Source organism: Hippocampus bargibanti, linkage group LG03 (genome assembly GCF_051943395.1).
Source record: "Hippocampus bargibanti isolate YZ-2025 linkage group LG03, ASM5194339v1, whole genome shotgun sequence".
Lineage (NCBI taxonomy): Eukaryota > Metazoa > Chordata > Actinopteri > Syngnathiformes > Syngnathidae > Hippocampus > Hippocampus bargibanti.
In genome coordinates this window covers 24833235-24855555 of record NC_142736.1, presented here as the reverse complement: position 1 = coordinate 24855555, position 22321 = coordinate 24833235, and the positions used below count along the sequence as shown (strand labels likewise).

The 22321-nt window shown below is 40.7% G+C and overlaps 1 protein-coding gene across 2 annotated transcripts in view; it reads left to right on the top strand.

Moving 5' to 3' along the window:
* The window catches only part of itsn2b (intersectin 2b), a 28195-nt gene extending 13581 nt beyond the window's left edge, over nucleotides 1-14614 (top strand). Inside the window, exons 18-40 of one of the 2 annotated variants that reach the window (XM_088992762.1) lie at nucleotides 4-821; nucleotides 925-1046; nucleotides 1232-1477; nucleotides 1824-2017; nucleotides 2537-2589; nucleotides 2900-3066; nucleotides 3149-3173; nucleotides 3315-3436; nucleotides 3593-3689; nucleotides 3775-3972; nucleotides 6493-6614; nucleotides 6680-6786; nucleotides 6872-7055; nucleotides 7592-7690; nucleotides 7773-7856; nucleotides 7977-8060; nucleotides 8172-8234; nucleotides 8339-8488; nucleotides 9556-9674; nucleotides 9988-10070; nucleotides 10154-10237; nucleotides 10402-10575; nucleotides 12770-14614. In XM_088992762.1, coding sequence (XP_088848888.1) covers nucleotides 4-821; nucleotides 925-1046; nucleotides 1232-1477; nucleotides 1824-2017; nucleotides 2537-2589; nucleotides 2900-3066; nucleotides 3149-3173; nucleotides 3315-3436; nucleotides 3593-3689; nucleotides 3775-3972; nucleotides 6493-6614; nucleotides 6680-6786; nucleotides 6872-7055; nucleotides 7592-7690; nucleotides 7773-7856; nucleotides 7977-8060; nucleotides 8172-8234; nucleotides 8339-8488; nucleotides 9556-9674; nucleotides 9988-10070; nucleotides 10154-10237; nucleotides 10402-10575; nucleotides 12770-12918 — 3544 coding nt within the window. In that variant the 3' untranslated portion in view covers nucleotides 12919-14614. Of the gene's footprint in view, nucleotides 1-3; nucleotides 822-924; nucleotides 1047-1231; nucleotides 1478-1820; nucleotides 2018-2536; nucleotides 2590-2899; nucleotides 3067-3148; nucleotides 3174-3314; nucleotides 3437-3592; nucleotides 3690-3774; nucleotides 3973-6492; nucleotides 6615-6679; nucleotides 6787-6871; nucleotides 7056-7591; nucleotides 7691-7772; nucleotides 7857-7976; nucleotides 8061-8171; nucleotides 8235-8338; nucleotides 8489-9555; nucleotides 9675-9987; nucleotides 10071-10153; nucleotides 10238-10401; nucleotides 10576-12769 lie in introns of both variants that reach the window. The other variant, XM_088992761.1, reaches the window with a different exon arrangement.
* Nucleotides 14615-22321: the final 7707 nt, after the last annotated feature.

Here is a 22321-nt window from a genome sequence, read left to right as displayed (position 1 = left end):
CAGACTTATCAAGCTAGAAAAGGAACGTCAGTGGAAGGAGAAGTTGAGGAGAGACGAGGAGGAGCGTCAAAGAAGACTCCAGGAGGAGCGTGACGCCAAACAAAGAGAGGAGGAGGAGAAAGAAAGGCAGGCTCTCATCCAAGCAGCAAAGTTAGAGGCCGAACGAGAGCTCAGGGCGAAGCAGGAGGCAGAGCGGAAGCGGAGAGAGGAAGAGGAGACGAAGAAAAGGGTGGAGGAGGAACGCCAGAGGCAAGTGGAGAGACAGAGGCAAGAAGAAGAGAGGAGAAAACTGGAGGAGGAGAGGAGGCAGTTGGAGGCTGAGAGGAAGAAACTAGAAGATGATAAAAGGATGGAGGAAAGAAGAAGGAAAGAAGAGGAGGAGCGACAGAAGCAGGAGGAGGTGAGAAGGAGGCTCGAGGAAGAACGTCAAAGGAAGCGGGAGCAGGAGGCAGAGGAGAGGACGCGGCTTGAAGAAGAACGAAGAAAGGAGATGGAGCGGGTGGAGGAGGAAAGGCGGAGACAGAGGGCAGCCCAGGCAGCTGTCCGAGATTCTGAGGAGAGAAGGCGATTGGACGAGGAGCGAAGGAGAAAGGAGCAGCAGGAAGAGGAGAGACGAAAGAGGGAAGAGGACAAACGGAAGCAGCAACAAGAGGAGGAATGGAGAAAGCGTGAGGAGGAAAGAAAAAGAGCAGAGGAGGATAGAAAAAGAAAGGTGCATGAGGAGGAGATGAAGAAAAAAGAGCATCCATCAAGTGGAGGAGGCAAGGTTGACATTCAAGAGAAGCTGAACTCTCTTCTACGAGGGCTGGAGGAGAGGAAAGGTAAATAAACCCTTTGTCGTCAGTATGTGACAACCTTTTAATATTTTCTACTGAAAGAAAATGGGCTTTTTGTTTAATTATCATTCCTCATGTCCAAACATAGGCCGGCAACCACGGGCCACGCAACCCAGGAAATCTGTGATTCTCACGCCCTTCAAAGCACTCTATCCATTTACAGCGCGAAACCACGAAGAGCTCACTTTTAACGCAGATGAAATCATTGAGGTATAATTGCGATACACCACACAAGGACTGCCTTCCAAGATCAAATCAGTGATAGCTTGCCACACCAAGGCTAGCTTTATAGTCTTGGATAGCTTTATACACAGATTATTATTTTTTTCAGTCTTTGTAAAATTGTATTTAACTCCATCCTCCTCACTTCCACACTTTCTGCTGTCATCAATCAGGTGGATGAGACCGTTGAGCCAGAGGAGGGTTGGTTATATGGGAGCAGGCAGGGTCTGATGGGTTGGTTCCCAAAGACCTACGTGGAGAAGGTGGCCCAATCAACAACAACCCCTGCGCCAGTTGCAAATTTGCCCATTCAGTCGCAGCTCTCGAATGCTCTTGAAGCAGCAAAGGCAGCTGGGACGAAATCTGCCTTTACCCCAACACACTCTCCAAACCTTACCCACTCTGACACACAGGGACAGGTAAGACATTTTTGGTCATTTTTGTCTGGATTCCCACCAAGCAGAACAGTTTATTTCAATTTTCATGGGTGGGATTTTTAGGTTTCCTATGCAAAAAGTGGACTGGAAAGAACTAACCCATGACAAAAGAAAGAAACAAAGCTACATAACTGTATTTCGCTTACTATCTTTTTTTTATTCATTACACGACAACGATATCACGCTATCTAGCGGAAACAGCTTGCCTAGAGGAACCGAAAGGTTACCAAATCATAGCATGTCGAGCCAATCTGAACTGTACCACTTTGAAAACATGTTTACGGTATATACATTTATCTCGATCCTAACATTTGTCTTTTGTCAGCAGGTTGTAGGGAACCTGCTCGCCCAGGCCCTCTGCTCTTGGACAGCAAAGACTGACAACCACCTGAACTTTGATAAGGACGATGTGATTCGGGTGCTGGAACAGCAGGATAGCTGGTGGTTGGGAAACCTGAATGGACAACAAGGCTGGTTCCCAAAGTCCTACGTCACGCTTCTGGGGGATGATGACAATTCAGAGTATGTATTGAAATACAAGACACAACAAAGTAAGGTTGTTTTAGAAACTCTAGGATTAAATATTAAATGAGCTGCTTTGTATAATTTTTTGCCACTCAGTGGGATAAAAACCCTGCTGTTTAGTTTGTAAGTCAACCATGTCATTGGCACTTACACACCCCATACCATTACACATGCTAGCTTTTCAACTACAGATTCATAACAATTCGGATGGTTCTTTTCCTCTTCGGCACGGAGGACATGACATTTACAGTTTTAAAACAATTTGAAATGTGGACTCGTCAGACCACGTAAAACTTTTCCGCTTTGGGTTGAGTTCATTTTAGATGAGCGTGGATGAGACCGTTGAGCCAGACGGGTTTATTATTTTTTTAAATAATATATTTTTATTGTTTGAACATTATTCGGAAATCATGATATCCTGTTTTTATTTAATACTATTTCCCAACTTCATTGGAATTGACGTTGTAAGATTTCTGAAGTTATTTGTAATTAATTTTTCTGCGTATGTGTTCACAGCATGAACTCCACATCGACTGGCACAGAGACAAGCAGTAATCAGCAATTTGAAGGTGCCATTCAGTGAAAATGTATTTTATTTAATGTATTACCGCGACAGAATTAGTGTCAACCAAAACCCAACATTATTGTCAAAACTTATGATAGAGCTCTTAATTTTATTGGATGAACCAGAAGAGGAAAAAAGTATGATCCGATCATTCGTGTGTCAACATAATAGTGTCTGATCATTAGTGCATTTTATAAAACTTTTGGACAGTTTTGTTTATCAGTATTAAACTGTTTTCTTCAAGGTGTTTTTAGCATTATTGTGGATACAGCCTAATTGCTGGCTTCAAGCTTTCCATCACTTTTGCTCTCTAGAGTATGTGGCGTTATACTCATATGAGTCATCAGAGCCTTCAGATCTGACATTTCGAGAAGGAGATGTGATCTTGGTGACCAAGAAAGATGCAGAATGGTGGAACGGTGCCATTGGCGACCGCTTGGGTGTCTTTCCTGGCACCTACGTCAAACCTAAGGAGGCAGATGTAAGGATTTTTAAGCACCACTCTTGTTGATGACACAAATTTCATTGTTTTTTTTTTTTTAACGTTTTTATGTTTTTCGCAGACGAGCACAACTGCGAAGAAGCCTGGTCAGCATTTTTTACTGTTATTGTGATATTACACTTTGCATGTAATAACAAAGATCCTAATGGATTTCATAACGTTATATTTCCATTTTCTGTTTTGTTTTTTTTTAGCCCTAAAGTGTGCTGCTTTTTATTCTTGCACAGAAATTGGCAAGGTCTCCAGAGCCCATTTCACCTCCGTACCCGGGCAGCTGAACCTGGAGAATGGCCAACTCGTTGTCGTCCTCAGCAAGGATGTGTCGGGTTGGTGGCTTGGAGAGCTGCAGGTCCGTAGTGCTCAAGTGATCTACTTCTGGACAGTACACTACACCAAATGATTTTACAAATATCCTTGAAGTTGTCCAAGCTAGCACCAGTTCATGGTCTTGCTCTTGTCAGCTCGACGTTTTGATAGTTTTCTTTGCATTTGTGTTTTGTAACAGGCCCGTGGTAAAAAGCGGCAGAAGGGCTGGTTTCCCTCCTCTCATATCCAGGTATTGGGGTCTAGTAGTGGGAAATCCACACCAGCAGTCCAGTCAGGTAAAATGTGCACACTTTCACAGCTACGGTAAATACAATAGATCAGTAAAAAAATCGGGCTCATTGACAATGTCCACTTGTCCAGGAGTGTGTCAGGTTATCGCCATATATGACTACACAGCCGTCAACAAGGACGAACTGAGCTTCTCAGCGAATCAGCTGATCACTGTTCTTGACAAGAGCGACCCTGACTGGTGGAAGGGTGAAGTCAATGGGGCTACTGGCTTATTCCCCACCAATTACATTAAGATGACCACGGGAGACGGTGACCCTAGTCACCAGTGTAAGTAATGCACTTCCACATGACTGCACTCTTTTGTCATAGTTGTATCTGTAGTAAAAAAAATACAATGAAACTTTCTCTCCATGTAAGCATGTTTCAAATGGCTTGTGGAATCTGTTCTCTTATGGTGCGCTTTGCATCCACTCTTCGTCTTGATATATCCTCTTGCACAACACACACACACACACACACACACACCAATACTTTCTTAATAATAACTTCGATGCTGATTGCCCAAAAATAGAGGCATCTAAATACACAAGCAAATACGATATTTTACAGTGGAACTTCTAAATTCAACACAATTTGATGTGGCAAAAACTGACCTCTGTATCCCCGACCCCTTTTTGTGCCATTTAATAACTTGCATGAAGGCAATCTTGTGCACTTTAAGGCCCAATTTCCCCCAAAATGCTATGTCCAGTTCTGGATAATACAACCTCTAGTGGGTTGGATTTTAGAGGTTCCACTTTCTTATGCGTACGTAATACTCAACATGAGTTTCAGAATAAAACATCCAGGTAATTCCTTACAGTCCCACAGTGGGGAAACTCACATTGATGTCACAGCATCAGGAGCAACTTGGGGGTTCAGTATCTTCCCACGGATACTTCAGCAGGTCTTCCTATTGCTAGATGGCCACTCCTCCACTCGCCTACAAACATGCTGCCCAGCAACTCATGAGCTAAGGAGACTTTTTTGCCCTCACTACATCAGTACTTGAAAGGAATCTTGTACGTCAGAGAGTTCTACCTGGTTGTTAGATTGTAATCGCTCCTTCTCATTCCCATTTCTTCCTCTGTTGCGCTTCTTGTTGGTAACTTTCTTCTCCCTTTTTAAAATTTTCCGATTTGTTGCTTTCCAACCCCTTACCCCCTTGTCTTCTAGGATGGTAGAACGGGCTCCACCTCCTCTCCTCCTGAGTTCAGAGAGACCCACTATTATTGCACAATGCTCTGATGGAGTAGAATTTGGGCACCTGGACTGTCCCACCCAATTTCCTGACTACTCTCATTTACGTACCTTAATCTTTTCTAGGCTTCTTCTAGCTCTCAGAGGCTTTTGAGGTTTCTGATGCAACATGCCTTTTTGCCTTATTTAAAACAATTATCCAGAGAGAGATGGATAGTGGGTCTCTCTTTGGTTCATGCTTTTGTCCCTGAGGTGTTTTTCACCCAACGTCTTCTACTTTCTTCTTTCTCAGCTTCTATTCCTTCTTTTTGGTGAGGGATCAACAATTTATCTCACAGGGATGTCTTCAGAAATGTCCAGACGTTACCATTTTTGCTTGACGTTTGTTAGTGCCTTCTTTAGAAAGTAAAAGCGGAAGCCAAATAATGTTTGCCTACAAGACTACAATATTGATTTTTATTAACAGCTTGGAAGCTTGAGGGAAAACCTGTGTCTAGTGCACGCTGTGCTAATGCTTAGATTTTTTTTTACTTCTTAATGATCTCACTCATGTATTCCAAGCTTGCCTTATATTGTAAGCTTCAGAAAACAGGGTAAAAAGCACTGATTAAATGATGTATTTATTTTCTTTGGGTTCTGCCTTCAAACATTAAAGCTTGGTTGAATTTCACACTGAAGTGTTAGTGTGATTATTCCTGCATATTTACGCGCGTTTGTGTGTGTATTTTGTGCAAGCATGTTTATGTGAATCAGCAACATGATTAATATGGGATACACTTTCGGTAAACAACCTCCTGACTGTTTCAATAACCCAAATAGACTAAATCAAAGTTAACAATTTCCCCCATTGATAATCGCTAAGGGTCCATTTTCAATCCCCACACATGCACATACATATACATAAAAAATATTGAAATATTATATTTGAAAAAGGCATATATACACACAGTATATGCCAGTTTTAATATATTTTTTCAATGGCTGTAAAACAAAGTCAACACCCTTTCTGCTCCAAGCATGCCGCCATGAACTAAAGAAATAATCCCTTTTCGTGTTTTGGTCCAAATAGATTTATTTTGAGCATGGAATTATTTGTAATCTGTCACCATCAACACAGCGAAAACACCCATGAAGTTAGAGAGACAAAGACGAAAAGTGTTGACTAGCCTGAGAAGTTCTTTGTATAGATGGGGAAATCTGAGAAAAATGTTTTTTTTACTTCATTTTTTTCACACATTTATATGCTACATATGTCAGGTGATGACTTTGAAGACCAGATTTCGATTTTTGAACCTCTGGAATGAGGTAGACAGTGAGTGTGTGGTTAGGGAAACGGAAAGAACAGTGAGTTTGGGCTGCTCACAAAAGTTAAATCATGGTAAGTATATATTCCCATTGTTCCTAACAGAGGAGAAAGCTCCAATCGTAGTCCAATTACTTTTTTGCATGTCCATTTGGAGGCAGTGTATGCATTGTCAAATTGCTCCTGTGGTTCATTAAAAGTGCTCCGTTATAGTAGATTGGCATTTTTATTTTAATAGTTTTTTTTTAATTTGTTTTTGCATCCAAAATACCCCGTCTTGTGTGTCTTTTATGTGTGTGCTATAGGGTGCGCAGACCTGACCAGTTTAGATTCTCTAAGCCCGCTCGAGAAGAAGAGGCAAGGCTACATTCATGAGTTGCTTCAGACTGAGGATAGATACGTGGAAGACTTGCAGACAGTGGTTGAGGTGCGACAAAATTAATCCTCTTAACTATATATCTGCTGGGAAAATATTTCTAGTTCTCCTTTTAGGTTTTCTATAAGCCTATGTCGGAATCTGGACGACTGAATAAATCGGAGATGAACATGATCTTTGCCAACTGGAAAGAACTGATTGCTTGCAACACTAAGCTTCTCAGGTTTGAGCCGCGTCCACTAGACTATTTTACAAATGTTTTTTTTTCTGTGCTTCAATTCTTACAGCATGTATTCTTCTTTTTTTAGGGCATTGACTGTTCGAAAGAAGAGCGGCGGTGAGAACATGCCAGTGCAGAAAGTGGGAGATATCCTAGTTGCCGAGCTTTCCCACATGCAGCCGTACATCCACTTCTGCTCGTGTCAAATTAAAGGAGCCACGCTGCTGCAAACTCGCACCGACGACGAGCCTGACTTCAAGACGTTCCTCAAGGTAGGAGGAAGGGCCTCTTGAGGCCTCAACATCTCCAAGAAGTTGTGCTTTTTTCTAGGACGCTGGTTCAGCATATTTTTTTGTTTCTCTCTAATACACCTGATTCCCAATTATCAGCTCAATGAGAAACTGTGCATAAGCCTGATAACAATCCTGATCATTTCAATATGGGACCTTAGGAACCTAAATTGGTGACCCCTGTCCTAAATGAATCCATTTTCAATTGTCTGTTTTTATATTAAGGTAATAATAATTACATAGCCCTTCTCTTCTTGTGTAGTATCAAAATAGTCTTATGAGGAAAAAGCATTTTCCAATGAACAGAGGAATCTGTAATTTACAGAATCCCCATTGGATAGCAGAATTTTTAATGCGCTTTTTTGCCATCAGAATACACCTGAATGTGTTCTTCCCACACACTGCGTTCACAAGGAAAAATATTTGCGTCTGGGCAAAACTTTTCAGTCATTTAGCACCTGTTATTCAAGCTAACCATTTGTGGTATGTCAAATCTTATCTTTTCTGTCTTTTGTCAGAAAATTGGTACAGACTACAGATGTAAAGGGATGCCACTGTCCAGCTTCCTGCTCAAACCAATGCAGAGGATCACACGCTACCCACTGCACATCAAAAGTGTACGCATGGCCACGTGCTACTTATATTGTGTCCAACAAGAACAAAAGCATAAACAATTGGATTTGTGTTGCCCCTCTAAAGATTCTGGAGTGCACTGCCGAAGGTCACGCCGACAGAGGTCCTTTGAAAGAAGCTCTGGAGAGGGCAGAGGAACTTTGTCAACAGGTGTGTAATGAACATTGGTTTTTCATATTTTAATGACTTACTGTACCACAAAGAAATTTGCCGATGCATGTAAACATGAGTCTTTTGGGCCTTTTTTTATGTATCGTTTGTGCCAACCAGGTCAACGAAGGCGTGAGAGACAAGGAGAACTCGGATAGATTAGAGTGGATTCAAAATCATGTCCAATGTGAGGGCGCAGCTGAGGTGAGCAGTTGAAACTTCTACTAAATTGCTACTAAATGCATTTTCAGTTATGTAAATTGCTGACATTGAGCCACACGACGAGTAAAAAAGATTTTTTATCTGTTTCCACAGAATATTGTTTTTGATTCAATCACCAACTGTTTGGGCCCAAGAAAATTACTCCACAGTGGCAAGGTAACTGATGTCCCAACTGACAGACAAATGTTTCAAATGCCCTCATTTAATTCATTTTTTTGGTGTGGACCTTAATCAGCTGTTGTCTTTATTATATTTACAAGATGTACAAAGCAAAGAGCAACAAGGAACTCTGGGCCTTCCTCTTCAACGACTTCCTACTATTGACTCACTCGGTGAAGCAATTCACCTCATCTGGCATTGATAAGCTGTTCAGCAACAAGAACAGCGCACAGCTCAAAATGTACAAGCCGGTAAGACATGGTATTTCCTTCTGGCAGTCACCCTGAGTTTTTTTTAATTCATTCACTGCCATTCCTTGAATTTGTTCGGGAATTTAAAATATGACGTACAGCACCATTCCCGAATTTGTATAGGTTTTGGTTTTGCTTGCTTGCTTGTGTGTCGATAAAGCGAAGGCTAGTCCTCTGGCAATGTTTTTTCCCTTCGTCAAGGAGTAGCATTTCCCTTTTTTTCCATGTTAGCGCTTTGTTCCCGCTTCAGCTAATATGTATTGCGTTGTATTTTGTACAGCCGCCCTCATTTCAAGCTCATATAACTCCAGACACATATCATTTAGGAAATAACTTTTTTGTCTGATGAAAGGAGAGAGAATGGAGGGGATTAACTCATTCACTGCCATTCACGAATTTATTCGGGAATTGAAAATACAGTAAAGTCTCGTTATATCGATATTCAAGGGAGTCCGAAAAATATCAATATAACCGGGACTATCGATATATCCGACCCCGTTTGCATGTAATTTTCTCCGTGCGTGCATAGAAATAGTATCGATATAACCGGGACTATCGATATATCCGATATCGATATAACGAGACTTTACTGTATGTATATACGTAGAGCCCCATTCCAAATTTAGTTCGGGTTTTGTTTTTTTCTTGCTTGGGTGCCGATAAACGGCTGGCCAGACCTCTGAGAATGTTTTGGCTTTCCACAAGGGGGCATCATTTCCTTTTTTCCATGTTAGCGCTTTGTTCCAGTTTCACCTTTTGTTAAAGACCTATATAAACCAATATGTATGTATTGCATTGTATTTTGGATAGCCGTCCTCATTTCAAGCTCATATAACTCGCGATCCATATAACATAGGAATCTCTTCTGATGAAAGAAGAGAGTCTAAGGTTTTGCACGCCGCATTGAATGTTTATGTAGTCCGAAAACTCAATATTCTGTGGGTCCTGGAATTCGAGTGACAATGACAAAAACACTGACACTGGAGTGGACACATTTTTGCACGTCTGGCAGAGAATTAGTGAATTTATTTTGTTTGAGTTGATAACTGAACTGTGTTTTCCTATAGCCTGTCCTGCTCAACGAAGTTCTGGTGAAGCTGCCAGATCCTTCAAGTGACGAACCCATCTTCCACATATCGCACATCGACATAGTTTACATACTAAAGACGGACAACATCAATGAACGGTACGGACACACATACACACACACACACACACACACACACACACACACACACACACACACACACACACACACACACACACTCACAGACACAATGTATCTGTTGTTTATTTACCATTCACCTCCTTGCTAAAGTACAGCATGTTGTGCCAAAAGACCTCAAATGGTAAACATATGCATTCAAAACTTTAGAGAAGGGTATATAAAGTTAACTGCAAAAGTTATCACCGTATTTAAGGTTCATTCTGAGTTTGTACCCAAAAGCTGAATATCACAAACTTTTTAAATATTTATTTTTATCTTTTTATGCTTGCAGGACAGCCTGGGTTCAGAAAATTAAGGCAGCATCTGAAGAGTATATTGAGAAGGAAAAGAAAAAGCGAGACAGGGCGTACCACTGTAAGCACCTCACGCACTCATATCGATATTACATCCAATATGACAGTCTCTGGAAATGAATGACTCTGTGCTTGTGCTTTTAGCTCGATCCATGAAGGGGAATGGAATCGGCCGTCTCCTCGTCACAGTCTTGGAAGCCACAGAGCTCAAGGCACTCAGGTCCAATGGTCAGTGTGAACATGCTTCCACTAAAGGCTGGCTTTTGATGGACTCATTCGTTCTTTTTGTTTGGCCCGTTAGCCATTGTGTTAATATATTTTAAATGCTTTTGAATGGACTCTCGTGTTTTACTTTCACCCTCCGAATACTTCCAACCCTTTCCTTGCTACAGGTAAAATGAATCCATTCTGCGAGGTCACCATGGGAGCTCAGGTCTTCACGTCCCGGACGCTGACTGACACTTTGTCCCCAAAGTGGAATTTCAACTGTCAGTTCCAAATCAAGGACATCTACCAAGACGTCCTCAGCATCACCATATATGAGAGGGACATTTTTGCTCCTGACGGTCAGTTCTTCACAAAACCCTTGCGTCATGCACACATTTTGACAGCTACTGGCGCAACTCTTTCACTCCATTGCGCCAGCACCGGCGCAAGTCTATTACAATTGGCTCATATTGCTACATGATCTGCGCCAGATATGACCTACTTCTGTTAAAATAGCTAAAGAAACACATTTAGTTAAACAGCAATTGAAAACTGTTCGTTTTCCTTCAGAGGTTTTGTCTGCCATCTTGCCTTACAGATATCGAGCCATAATCGCCTTGCATTTGTTTTGGTGCAAAGTCGTGGTAGAGGATTTCTCGGGCTTTTCCGTTATCTGCTGGAAACTGCCGAAAGGGCTAATCAAATATTAATTTACCCATGGCATTATTTACATCAAACATGGCGGATGGTTGCAATATGCAGCGCTAGAACAGGAGACCTTAAAGGACAACCGACACCATTTTTTTGTTTCCTAACTGACATCAGAAAAACGTTTTATAGTATCTAAAATACTCAAAACACGCAGGCTGATATTTTTAGTTAAATGCAAAACACCAAGTGTCCCAAAACCACTTCACAATGACCTTGGGATGGCGAATTTCAGAAGGTCCCGCCCCCTTGTTCGTGACATCACACCAAGACGTCTTGCCTTGCTCTAGAATCAAAACAATGGCTTCAGATTCGGAGAAGATGCTTTCTTGTGACTCATCCAGTTATGAATAGGATTCAAATAGTTCTGAAGAGGAAAGCATAAATATTTGCAATTGATTAAAGAAGTCCTACCGGATCATTTTGAGGCATCTGGACTCCAATTTAGCGTCCAAATAGTAGTCTTGGTGCAACACACAAGGATTCACCATTGTGTTATTTATGTGTTTTCCTTCTAATTTCGCCATCAACACGGATCAACACGAAATTTTCAGACCAAACAAAGTACGCAAAATGCATTGTGTCGCTTTCTCGGTCAGGGGCGTTCCAGACAACTATTTGATATTCGCTGACACAAATTACCAGCAGACAAATCAGCCCATTTCCAACAGAGCTTGGGCGCAATCTTTTGCATTTTCTGGGACACTACATTTCAGTCCAGATGCCATTCTTCATCTTTTCCTTTCGGCTTTTCCCTTCAAGGGGTCGCCACAGCGAATCAGTGACCTCCTTTCATCACTTTGCTGCTGTGAAATGTAAATTTCTCCACTGTGAGACTAATAAAGGCATATCCAATCCAATCCAATCCAATCCATCTTCAGAGGTATGATCCACATGTTTGTTTTGGCCAAGCTTTTACGTCGGATGCCCTTCCTGACACAACCCTCTGTATTTAACCGGGCTTGGGACCAGCACAAGAAGAGTTATGTCCTTTTGTGGCTACAGAACAAGCAACTCGCTCAGTAAAAGGCTCCCAAACACAAAATGGTCATCTGCACAGCAACAGCCAGATGCCATTGACGGCTCAAATTGATATGAGAGGACTCCTTTAATCGATTGCAAACATTTATGCTTTCCTCTTCAGAACTATTTGAATCATATTCATAACTGCATGAGTAACAAGAGAGCATCTTCTCCGAATCTGAAGCCATTGTTTTGATTCTCGAGCAAGGCAAGACGTCTTGGCGTGACGTCACGAACAATGGGGCAGGACCTTCTGAAACTGGCCATTTCCAGTTTCATTTTGAAGTTGTTTTTGGACACTTTGTCATTTTTATTTGTGTTTTTCATTTGACTAAAAATATCAGCCTGTATCAGTTATAATATCAGTTAATATCAGTTTTAGATATTTTATATGCTATAAAACGTTTTTCTGATGTCAGTTCGGAAACAAAAAAAATGGTGTCGATTGTCCTTTAAAGGCACACTTACAACAATACTCTACTCGGTTTTCTATGTCATGTCATGGTGTATTTTTTGTGTTTAAATCAGTTTTTGTGTTTTTCTTAACTGTGGGTATTTGAACTATAGAATATATATTGATGTATATAGTGCTTTAACAACAGCAGAAGCTGTAACGAAACATTTAACATGGACAACTAAACATAAAATATCGGCACCAAAATAAGTGCTTCAATGTATGCCAGGCTAAATATCAATCAGTGAGGATTCATATTGTTTCAGTAATTTGTGGGGTAGTAAATTTTGGTGTACAACTCATTTTTTTCATTCTTATTTACAACAAATCTGGGGGGAAATTAAAAAAAGAGTTTATTCTCTTCTCAGATTTCCTGGGACGTACAGAGGTTCCTGTGGCAACCATAAAGAAAGAGCTGGAGAGTAAGGGCACCGTCACAAGACGTCTTCTGTTGCATGAGGTATCCACTGGAGAAGTGTGGGTTCGCCTCGACCTGCAACTCTTTAACGGCAAATAGTTGAAGCACAGGATGGCTGTCGCTTGCTTGGCATGCCTTAACGTACTCATCAAGGAAGACAGAGAATCTGAGCAACATTCTACCAATCATCCAGAAGGGCTGTATTATTTTGCTTGGACGAAAAAGGGAATTTTGATAAATCCTCAGTGAAGCAGCTATTATCATGTGGGCAGAATTCACTGAACGAATTGCCATCGACTAGTGTTTTTTTCCTGTCTGAAGCAAGCATGACTGATGGCTTTGATGGCATGTTGTTGCTCCACTGTTCTGAAATGAAAACAATGTCACGGTCGCACTGGCCTGAACATAGTCTACTTCTGGAGCTAGAGGGTCTCAGGATGTGTCATTCTCGGTCAAGTCACTGTAATGACACATGGTGCCATCTCCTCTGAGTGTCTCTTGTTTTTGTGTTTGGAAAAGTCTTTGTTCTTTTTATTGCGTGGACAAAGATGCGGATCAAACCTCTAAAGATGGAGGTCACTGATTTGCTGTGGCGACCCCTTGAAGGGAAAAGCCGAAAGGAAAAGAAGAAGACACACAAATGCTAGGATGTGCTTCTTTCAAGTTGTTAAAACTGTATGTAGAAGTGCAACACAATATCCACAATTTGTTTGTAACTAAATGTATATTTTGTTGATAACACAACAGAGGACAAGCCGACTGTGCTTCATGTTAGACCATTTTGTTTATTTTTCGCAGTTTTTACCTAATTAACAAATTGAGCAGTAATAGTTGTTTGTACCCATTGTAAGGGCTCGTCTTTCATGTCTTTGGGACATTTGGTAAAGAGGTACTTTTGGTTGTGGGCGATTCATTTTCTTGTATTATTAATTTTGACATTGTGTCTGCTAATCTTTTTTCCCCTTTGCATAAAGTCCTGTGGAAACATCTGTCAAGCTGAAGAAAATACAGCCGCTCTGCAATAATATCATTAATCATTATTTCATGTTGTGTTGTAAATGAATCCTGCTAATGTTTATTTACAGACGGTGTCATGCTTTCTGCATCAATTTTATCAAGGCTAATTTCCAGTGTGATGTCTATTGTTCTATTTATCCCACCACAGATTTGAATGTCACCACACCCTCAGCGATGCTTAATGATCAAACGGTAAATGCCAGCTGGGGTTCCGGATAGTAATTACCATGTGTATTTTTTTCTTAAATTATGTGTGGGACCATCCAAAGCTATTATGCAGTCCTGGTGAGCGTAATCATGTTTTTTTTAAATTCATTGTGATTGTTTTTAGGGTGGGCGAAGCATGTTAGCTAATTGTCTATGATTGTTAAGTATTGCTTTAAACCTGCTCACTTACTTTAACTCTGCTCATTTATTAGGTCAATTCCTTTGTTTTTATTTCTCTTAACGTAAAACAATTTGATTTGTCGATTTTAAATTTATTTCTGCACAGAGACCGAGATGCCTATGTGCTACGAACACTGACAGAAATCTATGGTTGGTTGCACTATTTTTATCTTTTGCAACCATCTGCTGTAGTCTGTCTGTTTACCTGCTGTTTGCACTCACCTGGGCCAGAACGAGGCACTCGATCGGGGGTCCTTGAGTCAAAGTAAAGATATTAAAACTTCCACAATATTTTGAAAGGCTCACAGTTATTTTGATACACCAATACGAGTACAGTGAATAATTTAACATTTGAGTGTTTTAATAAATTAAACTCATCTTTTCGAAAACTGTTCTTTTCAAAACTACATTTTAAATTTACTGTGGTAGTTGTTATTTGATGTAATTGTCAACACCACAATAACCATAATTATCTTTCCGTGTGCTACTTTTGTTGTGTTAATTTAGCAGCGTTTAGCTTTTGGATGCTAAAGGACTTTGAAGTTTTGTTTGTGATGTAAAGTAGGGAAAGAGATGCCCATTTCACGGTAAGAGCATTGTCATCAAGTGGTGAGTATAGTTTTTGCTTTTTTTGGAATTTTGCTGTGCCGATGACCATTTTGTGTTTGGGAGCCTTTTACTGAGCGAGTTGCTTGTTCTGTAGCCACAAAGGGACATAAGTCTTCTTGTGCCGGTCCCAAGCCCGGATAAATACAGAGAGTTGTGTCAGGAAGGGCATCCGACGTAAAAGCTTGGCCAAAACAAACATGCGGATCAAACCTCTAAAGATGGAGGAGACTGATTTGCTGTGGCGACCCCTTGAAGGGAAAAGCCAAAAGGAAAAGATGAAGAATGAATTGGTATGTTTCTAACTCAACTGAAATCTGGAATGTCCAAAAATATTTAAATTAAATACAACACTTCATCACATTCGCATAATTTGTATATTGTCGGCAACATATAAACACAATCATTAACACTTTTACTCAGTGGGGAAATAAATGCTGTCGTACATTTTGTTTTACCAAAATAACGGTGGTTTTGTTTTATTTTCAATTCGTTTTTGTGCACAATGGACACAGAGTGAATTTTGGAAGAGTGGGGTGCACAAATAGACCTCATTAAGTCCTTCACCCTCCACTTGTTCCGGGTGTACGGGAACCACAGTGATTACATAACCACACTGACAGTGGCTGTGAGAAAGGCTGTCAAACACATACATACACACGGGCTCACAGCTGTACAGCACATCAGCTGGCGTCAACTTACTGTGCTGCCCAGAGGGGGTGTGTCTTTAATGTTGTGGGGATAACATTACTATTAGTGACTCATGCTCCATTTTGGACCGAAACGCATGTATACATAAAGAACCTTTGCGGCGTTTGATAATTGAAAGCCAAATAATCGCTTTTCTGGGTGTTTTTTTTGTGCACGTTCGAGACTTGAGATAATGGATTTTATTAATTTCGAGAACGAAACAACTTCGATGTCAAATCACCTTTTCCTTAGAAATGCATGGAGATCCCATTGATCCGCAAGGAAAACCCGTCCTGCCCCACCCAGGAGTAATGTTTTGACAGTGGTGGGCCATCAGGGCCTACAAGGCCTTCTCTGCAGGCCTGAAAATATCTCAATCACAGACTAATGCAAATAATATTTTGTCCATGAATTGTATCCGTAGTGCGGTGTACAGGCAAATATGTTGTTTTGATAGTGGTTTTGTCAACCCACAATGGCTGAAGAAGGAGAAGAAGCTATTATTAAGACGGACTTTTCAAGAATAGATGCACATCATTAAGGTTGGACAGCTCCAAAGCTAGCAGAAATAGCAAATAATATTGCAATTTTATAAGGTTATCATAAATCCACACGTTGATAGTAAAAATGTGAACAGTTTAATGACAGTATTTCTTACGTTTCTTCAAGTCACAAGTTATTGCCTGGCCAACGGCACCCTCTAGTGCAGGGGTCGGGAACCTATGGCTCGCGAGCCATATATGACTCTTTTGATGATTGCATATGGCTCGCCGATAAAACTAAATACATATTGTCGTTTTTTTCGCCGTTCATTTCCCGTTGGGGCTGCAGTTGGTGGAAAGCGCAATTTTGATTGGATGACACTGACCTAGAATGGCCGAAAGTGCCATTTTGATTGGATGATAGTGGCCGTCATGTTGAAATAGGTAAACGCCCAACTAGTGCACTTCAGCGTGAATGCACCGGAGCATTAGAGGAGAGAAAATGTTCTGATTCTAATTTGCAATGAAACAATACCATCGATGAATCGTTCGAATGTCAGTGACATTTTAACAAGCCCCATGTTAACGTTAGCATCAACATACTTCTGCGAGAAGTAGATTTCAGATAGCAAGTGTGGAAGCTTATGAGCCGTGTGCAGGCTAGCTAGCAGTAACTTCGCCTCTGGACCGGCAAATTGAATTTCATTCCGATCGTTTGCCTGGATTTTTACCAATCACGAGGAACGGAAAACCATTGATGTTAACGGTGAGTACTATCACAAAGTTATTTTAAATAATGCATTCTGATATTTTGTTGAAAAGTGGCAGCGTGTGCGCGTGCGTGTATGTGTGCGCGCGCATGCGTGCGTTTCTATGTGCGCGTGTGTGTGGCTCTCACTGAAAAACATTTCTAAATATTTTACTTTTAAGCTCTCTTAGTCAAAAAGGTTCCCGACCCCTGCTCTAGTGGATTGATTCAGAGGGAGCACTACTGAAGGCCTAGTAGTGACATGCGCAGCCCGCAACTATGTTTTAATAACTACATTTAATTTCTAAGCGCCTTTCAAAACTCTCAAGGACACTTTACAGTCACAATGATGAGTACATTTCCCTTTTGCAACTACAGTGGGGCCTTGGCTTACGAACTTAATTGGTTCCCAGACAGTGTATGGTGAATAGTGTGTATCCCAAAAATTAATTTCCCATAGGAAACCATTAAAATGAGAATAATCCGTTCCCAGGTCTCCATAAAATATAATTTTCAACTAAATAAGCCTTACAACAACACACAACATACCTTATTCTATGTATAATAAAGTTGCTATTGTATTGTAATGAAAGAAATACACTGCATTGTATAATAGTCACTTTATTTACATTTGTGATGGTCGTTGATTGCTCTTAATTGACACCTGTTGCTTTCTGACTTGTAAGGTCTTACGAAACTGAGGCATCACATCATCATTCATCATGTTGATGATTCTCATAGCCACAGTCTTTTCTGGATGGAACTGTTCAATAAAAGCCTGCACATCACCAATTCTTCCATGCGGCTTTCACGGATCGAATGGTAACATCATGCCAAGCCTTTTCTATCAGCTGAACACAATGATACTGTCACGTTCCGAGCGTGACAGGGATAGCTGACTCGTCGGAACGTTATTAAAGGGGTTTGGATCCCTAAGCAGGCGGCAGAGACGTAGGTGCTGGCAGAGATTTTATTACAACAAAAGGCGCGAGTCCGCTGATTCCACGTACCTGGAATGACGCGAGAAAAGAAGGCGGGCGGGGGCATATCTTTCCACAAAATGGTGAACTCCATACACCATCCAATACATCTGTTGATATTCCTTAAATTATTCAAATCTACTGTAGGTTTCTCTCACATAGTATGTACGGTTGCAATGCAACAAGAAAAGCCCCAGAAAATGCGAAAACGACTGAGCGGGAGCGAAATACGGAATGAATACAAAATGCAGAAAAGCAGAAGCAAAATGCGACAGAGTAGTTCGGAAGAAAGGTGGAAGTATAGAAGCATAAACACGTACGAAGGCTGAAACAGAGTACAGAAAGGCAGAGTGACAGTCTGAGAGGCCCTGAGTTCCACTTGACTCAGTCATGGGAATGATTTGATTATTACCACATGAACAGATGTCTTATATAACACACACGCACACAGAGACCTAAATAATGGCAAAAGAGGCACTTCCTGGACAGAAAACAAAAAACAAGCACAGGTGGCAAGTCTTGACAACAGAGTTTACATGTGAAATAAATCCTATGCTCCATATGTACTACAGCGTATTAAGTATATTTTCACCATTGCGGCCATAGGCTAAGTTCTTTTCGCAAAGCACCTGATGAATGCAGTTCATAGCAGGGCAAGTGTGCTAGACTCTGGTGCAACTCATGGGAAACAGAGCCCCCCTTTTTGTTTTGCACGTTTATTTCTCAGTCCTGTGATGAAACAAGCAATATTTTTCCACATAGACAGCGACCAGGGAACAACTGTGAATATACTGTTATATGCAGCCGGGTGTGGAAACACACTGAAATGTGCTGAGATTTGATATTGACTCTTCAGATCCTCTATTCCTACGTGTCCAATTAAAGTGCCTTCAGCACTGATTGCCCTCTTAAACATTTGTGTACTGCGTGTGCGTGCGCGAAAAACAAATCACTGCTCGAAAAGAACAAATTAACTGTGCATGGGGCTGCCGCTGAACCGGCAGGAAAAAAATCCTAGCTGTGACTGTAAAGTGTCCTTGAGAGTTTTGAAATGCGCTTATAAATGAAATATAATGAATATATATATATATATATATATATATATATATATATATATATATATATATATATATATATATATATAGTGATATCATGAGAGGCTAGCTCATAGGGACAGGACAAGAAGTGCAATGGACGACAGGTTTGGATACAAACAAAAGGTTTTAATCAAGGGTTCCAGGGGGAATTCACAAGCAACAAAGGTTTGAATAGTGTCTCTTCCAATACTTATCAAAATAAAGTCTCTTCTGATACTTAAATCCAAATAAAGTCTCTTCTGAGGTAAAACTGAAGACGGAGTTCTTTTCCAAGAGTCTCTAGGCCTCACCCCTCTTGACGTCCTCCTCATGTAGCCTAGCCACCTTAGCTAGGTTCAAATCCAGTGTCCAGTCGTGTGGTCCCAACTGGCAATGAGTTCCACGCAGCAATCAACTTCTTCACAGAGCACAGCAATCGAGCTTGTCTTTCCCCAAGCTCCACACTCAGAGGCTCTCTGCCTTTAGAGCCTTGCTTGCCAATCAAGCCCTGATCAGCTGCAGGTGTGTGGTTTTAATTGCTGCCTTCCACCAGATGGGGCCAAGATTCTCTCTGGGTGGAGCCATCTTAGGGGGATGTATTTGCCCTCCAGGACACAGCCTCTCGTGACATCACAATATATATATATATATATATATATATATATATATATATATATATATATATATATATATATATATATATATATATATATATATATACACACACACACAGACACACTTGGGGTCCTTGTTCGTGATTGAGGGAATTATGACTAGTATTAAATGGCAGTCGTATATAATAAGAAAAGGTTTGAATCTTGTTTTTTTTAATCACAAAAAATGACAATTGAACATGTGTGTGTAGACTTTTATATGCACCGCTTACATGCACCTACCCATTTGTGTTGATTTTTTTTTCCCCCAGTCAATTCCAATACACTTTGCTTAATGTTTTTAAGCATGCATAAGCCCATTCTCCAATAAAGATCCTGGGAGAGAGAGTACAGTTGTCAGACTTGGCACAAAAGTAACCTGCCGACATGACAAGTTAGCTCATAAAAATTTCACATGTCTAATGTAAATGCCTTTTTTGAAAAAAAAAAATTGATTCGGCACGAAAAACACTTAACAGAAGCAAACACAACTCGAAGTGTAGTTGTGTGTGTGTTTTAAAGTTGTGCACATCAACAAGAACATAACTGAATACATATATTGTATATGATCATGTCTGTGTATAAGCATGCAACTGTGAAGTAAGTCAACTTGGAAAACATTGGAATCGCAGCCGTTGCGTGCACACGGCCATCCCGTGAGCTGGTTTATAAACATTTAAAGGGGGGTGCATTGTTAAAACTGCTAGCATGTGTGTCATGATCTGGTTGGCGACCTGCTGGCTTTATTTTAATACAATTTGTCAAACAACCTCCTGCTCCCTCCTGCCTGCTTTTTGGGATCCGAACCCGCCATCACCACCTCGCAAAACCCTGACAATGTGGTTATGAAAGTATCAAAGTAGTCACATACGATAGCTCCTTAAGCTTTATCAAAAGAGCAGCTTGAACAATACAAAATTAGCATTAGCACTGTAAACAAACAACTTTACCCACAGCTACCGTACTGTTTACATGGCTTTTTGTTATTATGTTTTTATTATACAATCTGAGGTTGGCATAAGCTACCACCCTCAGAGGGAATGAGCAATTTGTTTTAGGAGAAAATCCTAAGTATTTTGCAACCAGACCAGTGCTGCGTTTGGGCACATTTCATGGTCGATGGGATAATCAATGTCAGCATTCAGACCAGCTAAAAAGGAATTTCCAGGTTTTTTTTCTTTTTTCCAGCAAAACAGCCACATGTTGGCCAGTGCTAACCATGGAGCATGACTTCAGGGAGGGAAATTCAAAAGAGGGTATCTTTTTTTGAAGAGACGGTTTTGTGGTTTGCCCCAATTTTGGCATGCTGAGTTTCATGAAGAAGCAACCACAAGATACCCACATATCCGCCACGACTAGTCAGAGGAACGACGTTTTCTCATAAAATTAAGGAATGGCAAAGCATAATAATGAGAAAAAACATTCAGAATAAAAAGCGTACAAGACAATCTATAAGACACCAAATACAGTGATACCTCAGCCTACGAACTTAATTGGTGCCCAGAACGTGTGTGTAAGACGAAAAGTGTGTCTTCCAAACATTAATTTCCCATAGGAAACCATTAAAATGAGAATAATCCATTCCCAGGTCCCCATAAAACATAATTTCCTACAAAATAAGCCTTAAAACTAGACAAAATATACCTTATTTTATGTATAGTAAATGTGCTATTGTATTGTAATTAAAGAAATAAACTGCACTGTATAATAAAGTCATTTATTTATCTTTGTAATGGTCGTTGATGGCTTGATGTAATGGAGTGGGAGGAGGTGGGAGGGAGTTACTGTTTGGAAGGAGAGTCACATTCCATAAGAACTGTAATAATTCCTGGGAATTACAGTCTCCCAGGACATGAAGTGGGAGGTCAACACCAACTCTATCCTGAAAAAGGCCCAACAGAGAATGTACTTCCTGAGGCTGCTAAAGAAGCATGGCCTGCCACAGGAGGTGCTGCAACATTTCTACACGGCTGTCATCGAATCCATCCTGTGTTCTTCCATCAGCGTTTGGTTCGGGGCCGCCACAAAAATGGGCAAAATCCGACTTCAACGGACAGTTAGGACGGCGGAAAAAATCATTGGCACCGCCCTACCCACTCTCGAGGACTTGCACACTGCAAGAATCCACACTAGGGCGCGGAAAATCCTACTGGACCCTCCGCACCCTGCCCACCACCTTTTCCAGCTACTCCCCTCAGGCAGGCGCTACCGATCCATGCGCACCAAATCCAGCAGACATTTAAACAGCTTCTTCCCCCAAGCCATTAACTCTTTGAACTCTTTCAACAGTAGCCAAAATGGAACTGTATAGTGCCACTTAGCAGTTTTTTTGACAACGATACTAGTGCAGCGTGTTCTACCGGAAACAAATTCCTTGTGTGTCCTACATACTTGGCAATAAAGATGATTCTGATTCTGATTCTGATAATAATAACAATAATAATAATAATAATAATAATAATAATAATAATACATTTCATTTATAAGCGCCTTTCAAAACTCTCAAGGACACTTTACACGCACAGGATATTTTTTCTGCGGGTGAGCAGCGTAGGAAGGAGCGTTAGTCTATCTTTCATAAGCAGGGGCGGACTCTTCCTGTGTAATGAAAGTCCGGTTCGGCATCTTTTTCCAAAGAAGGCCGGTTTCATCAGCATTAAACACTTGATGAGGATCTCGCGAATTTAATGTTTGTAAGGCGAAAAGTTTGTTAGCTAAAGCGTTCGTAAGCCGATTAGTATCACTGTATGATTAAAATGTGTTTTTCAAACGATTTGTTCTTTCTAAAAATTCCAAACTCTCCTTTCAATGTATTATGAAGGTGCACATTTTTTCTCTCCGCAAATACACAATTTTATATTCA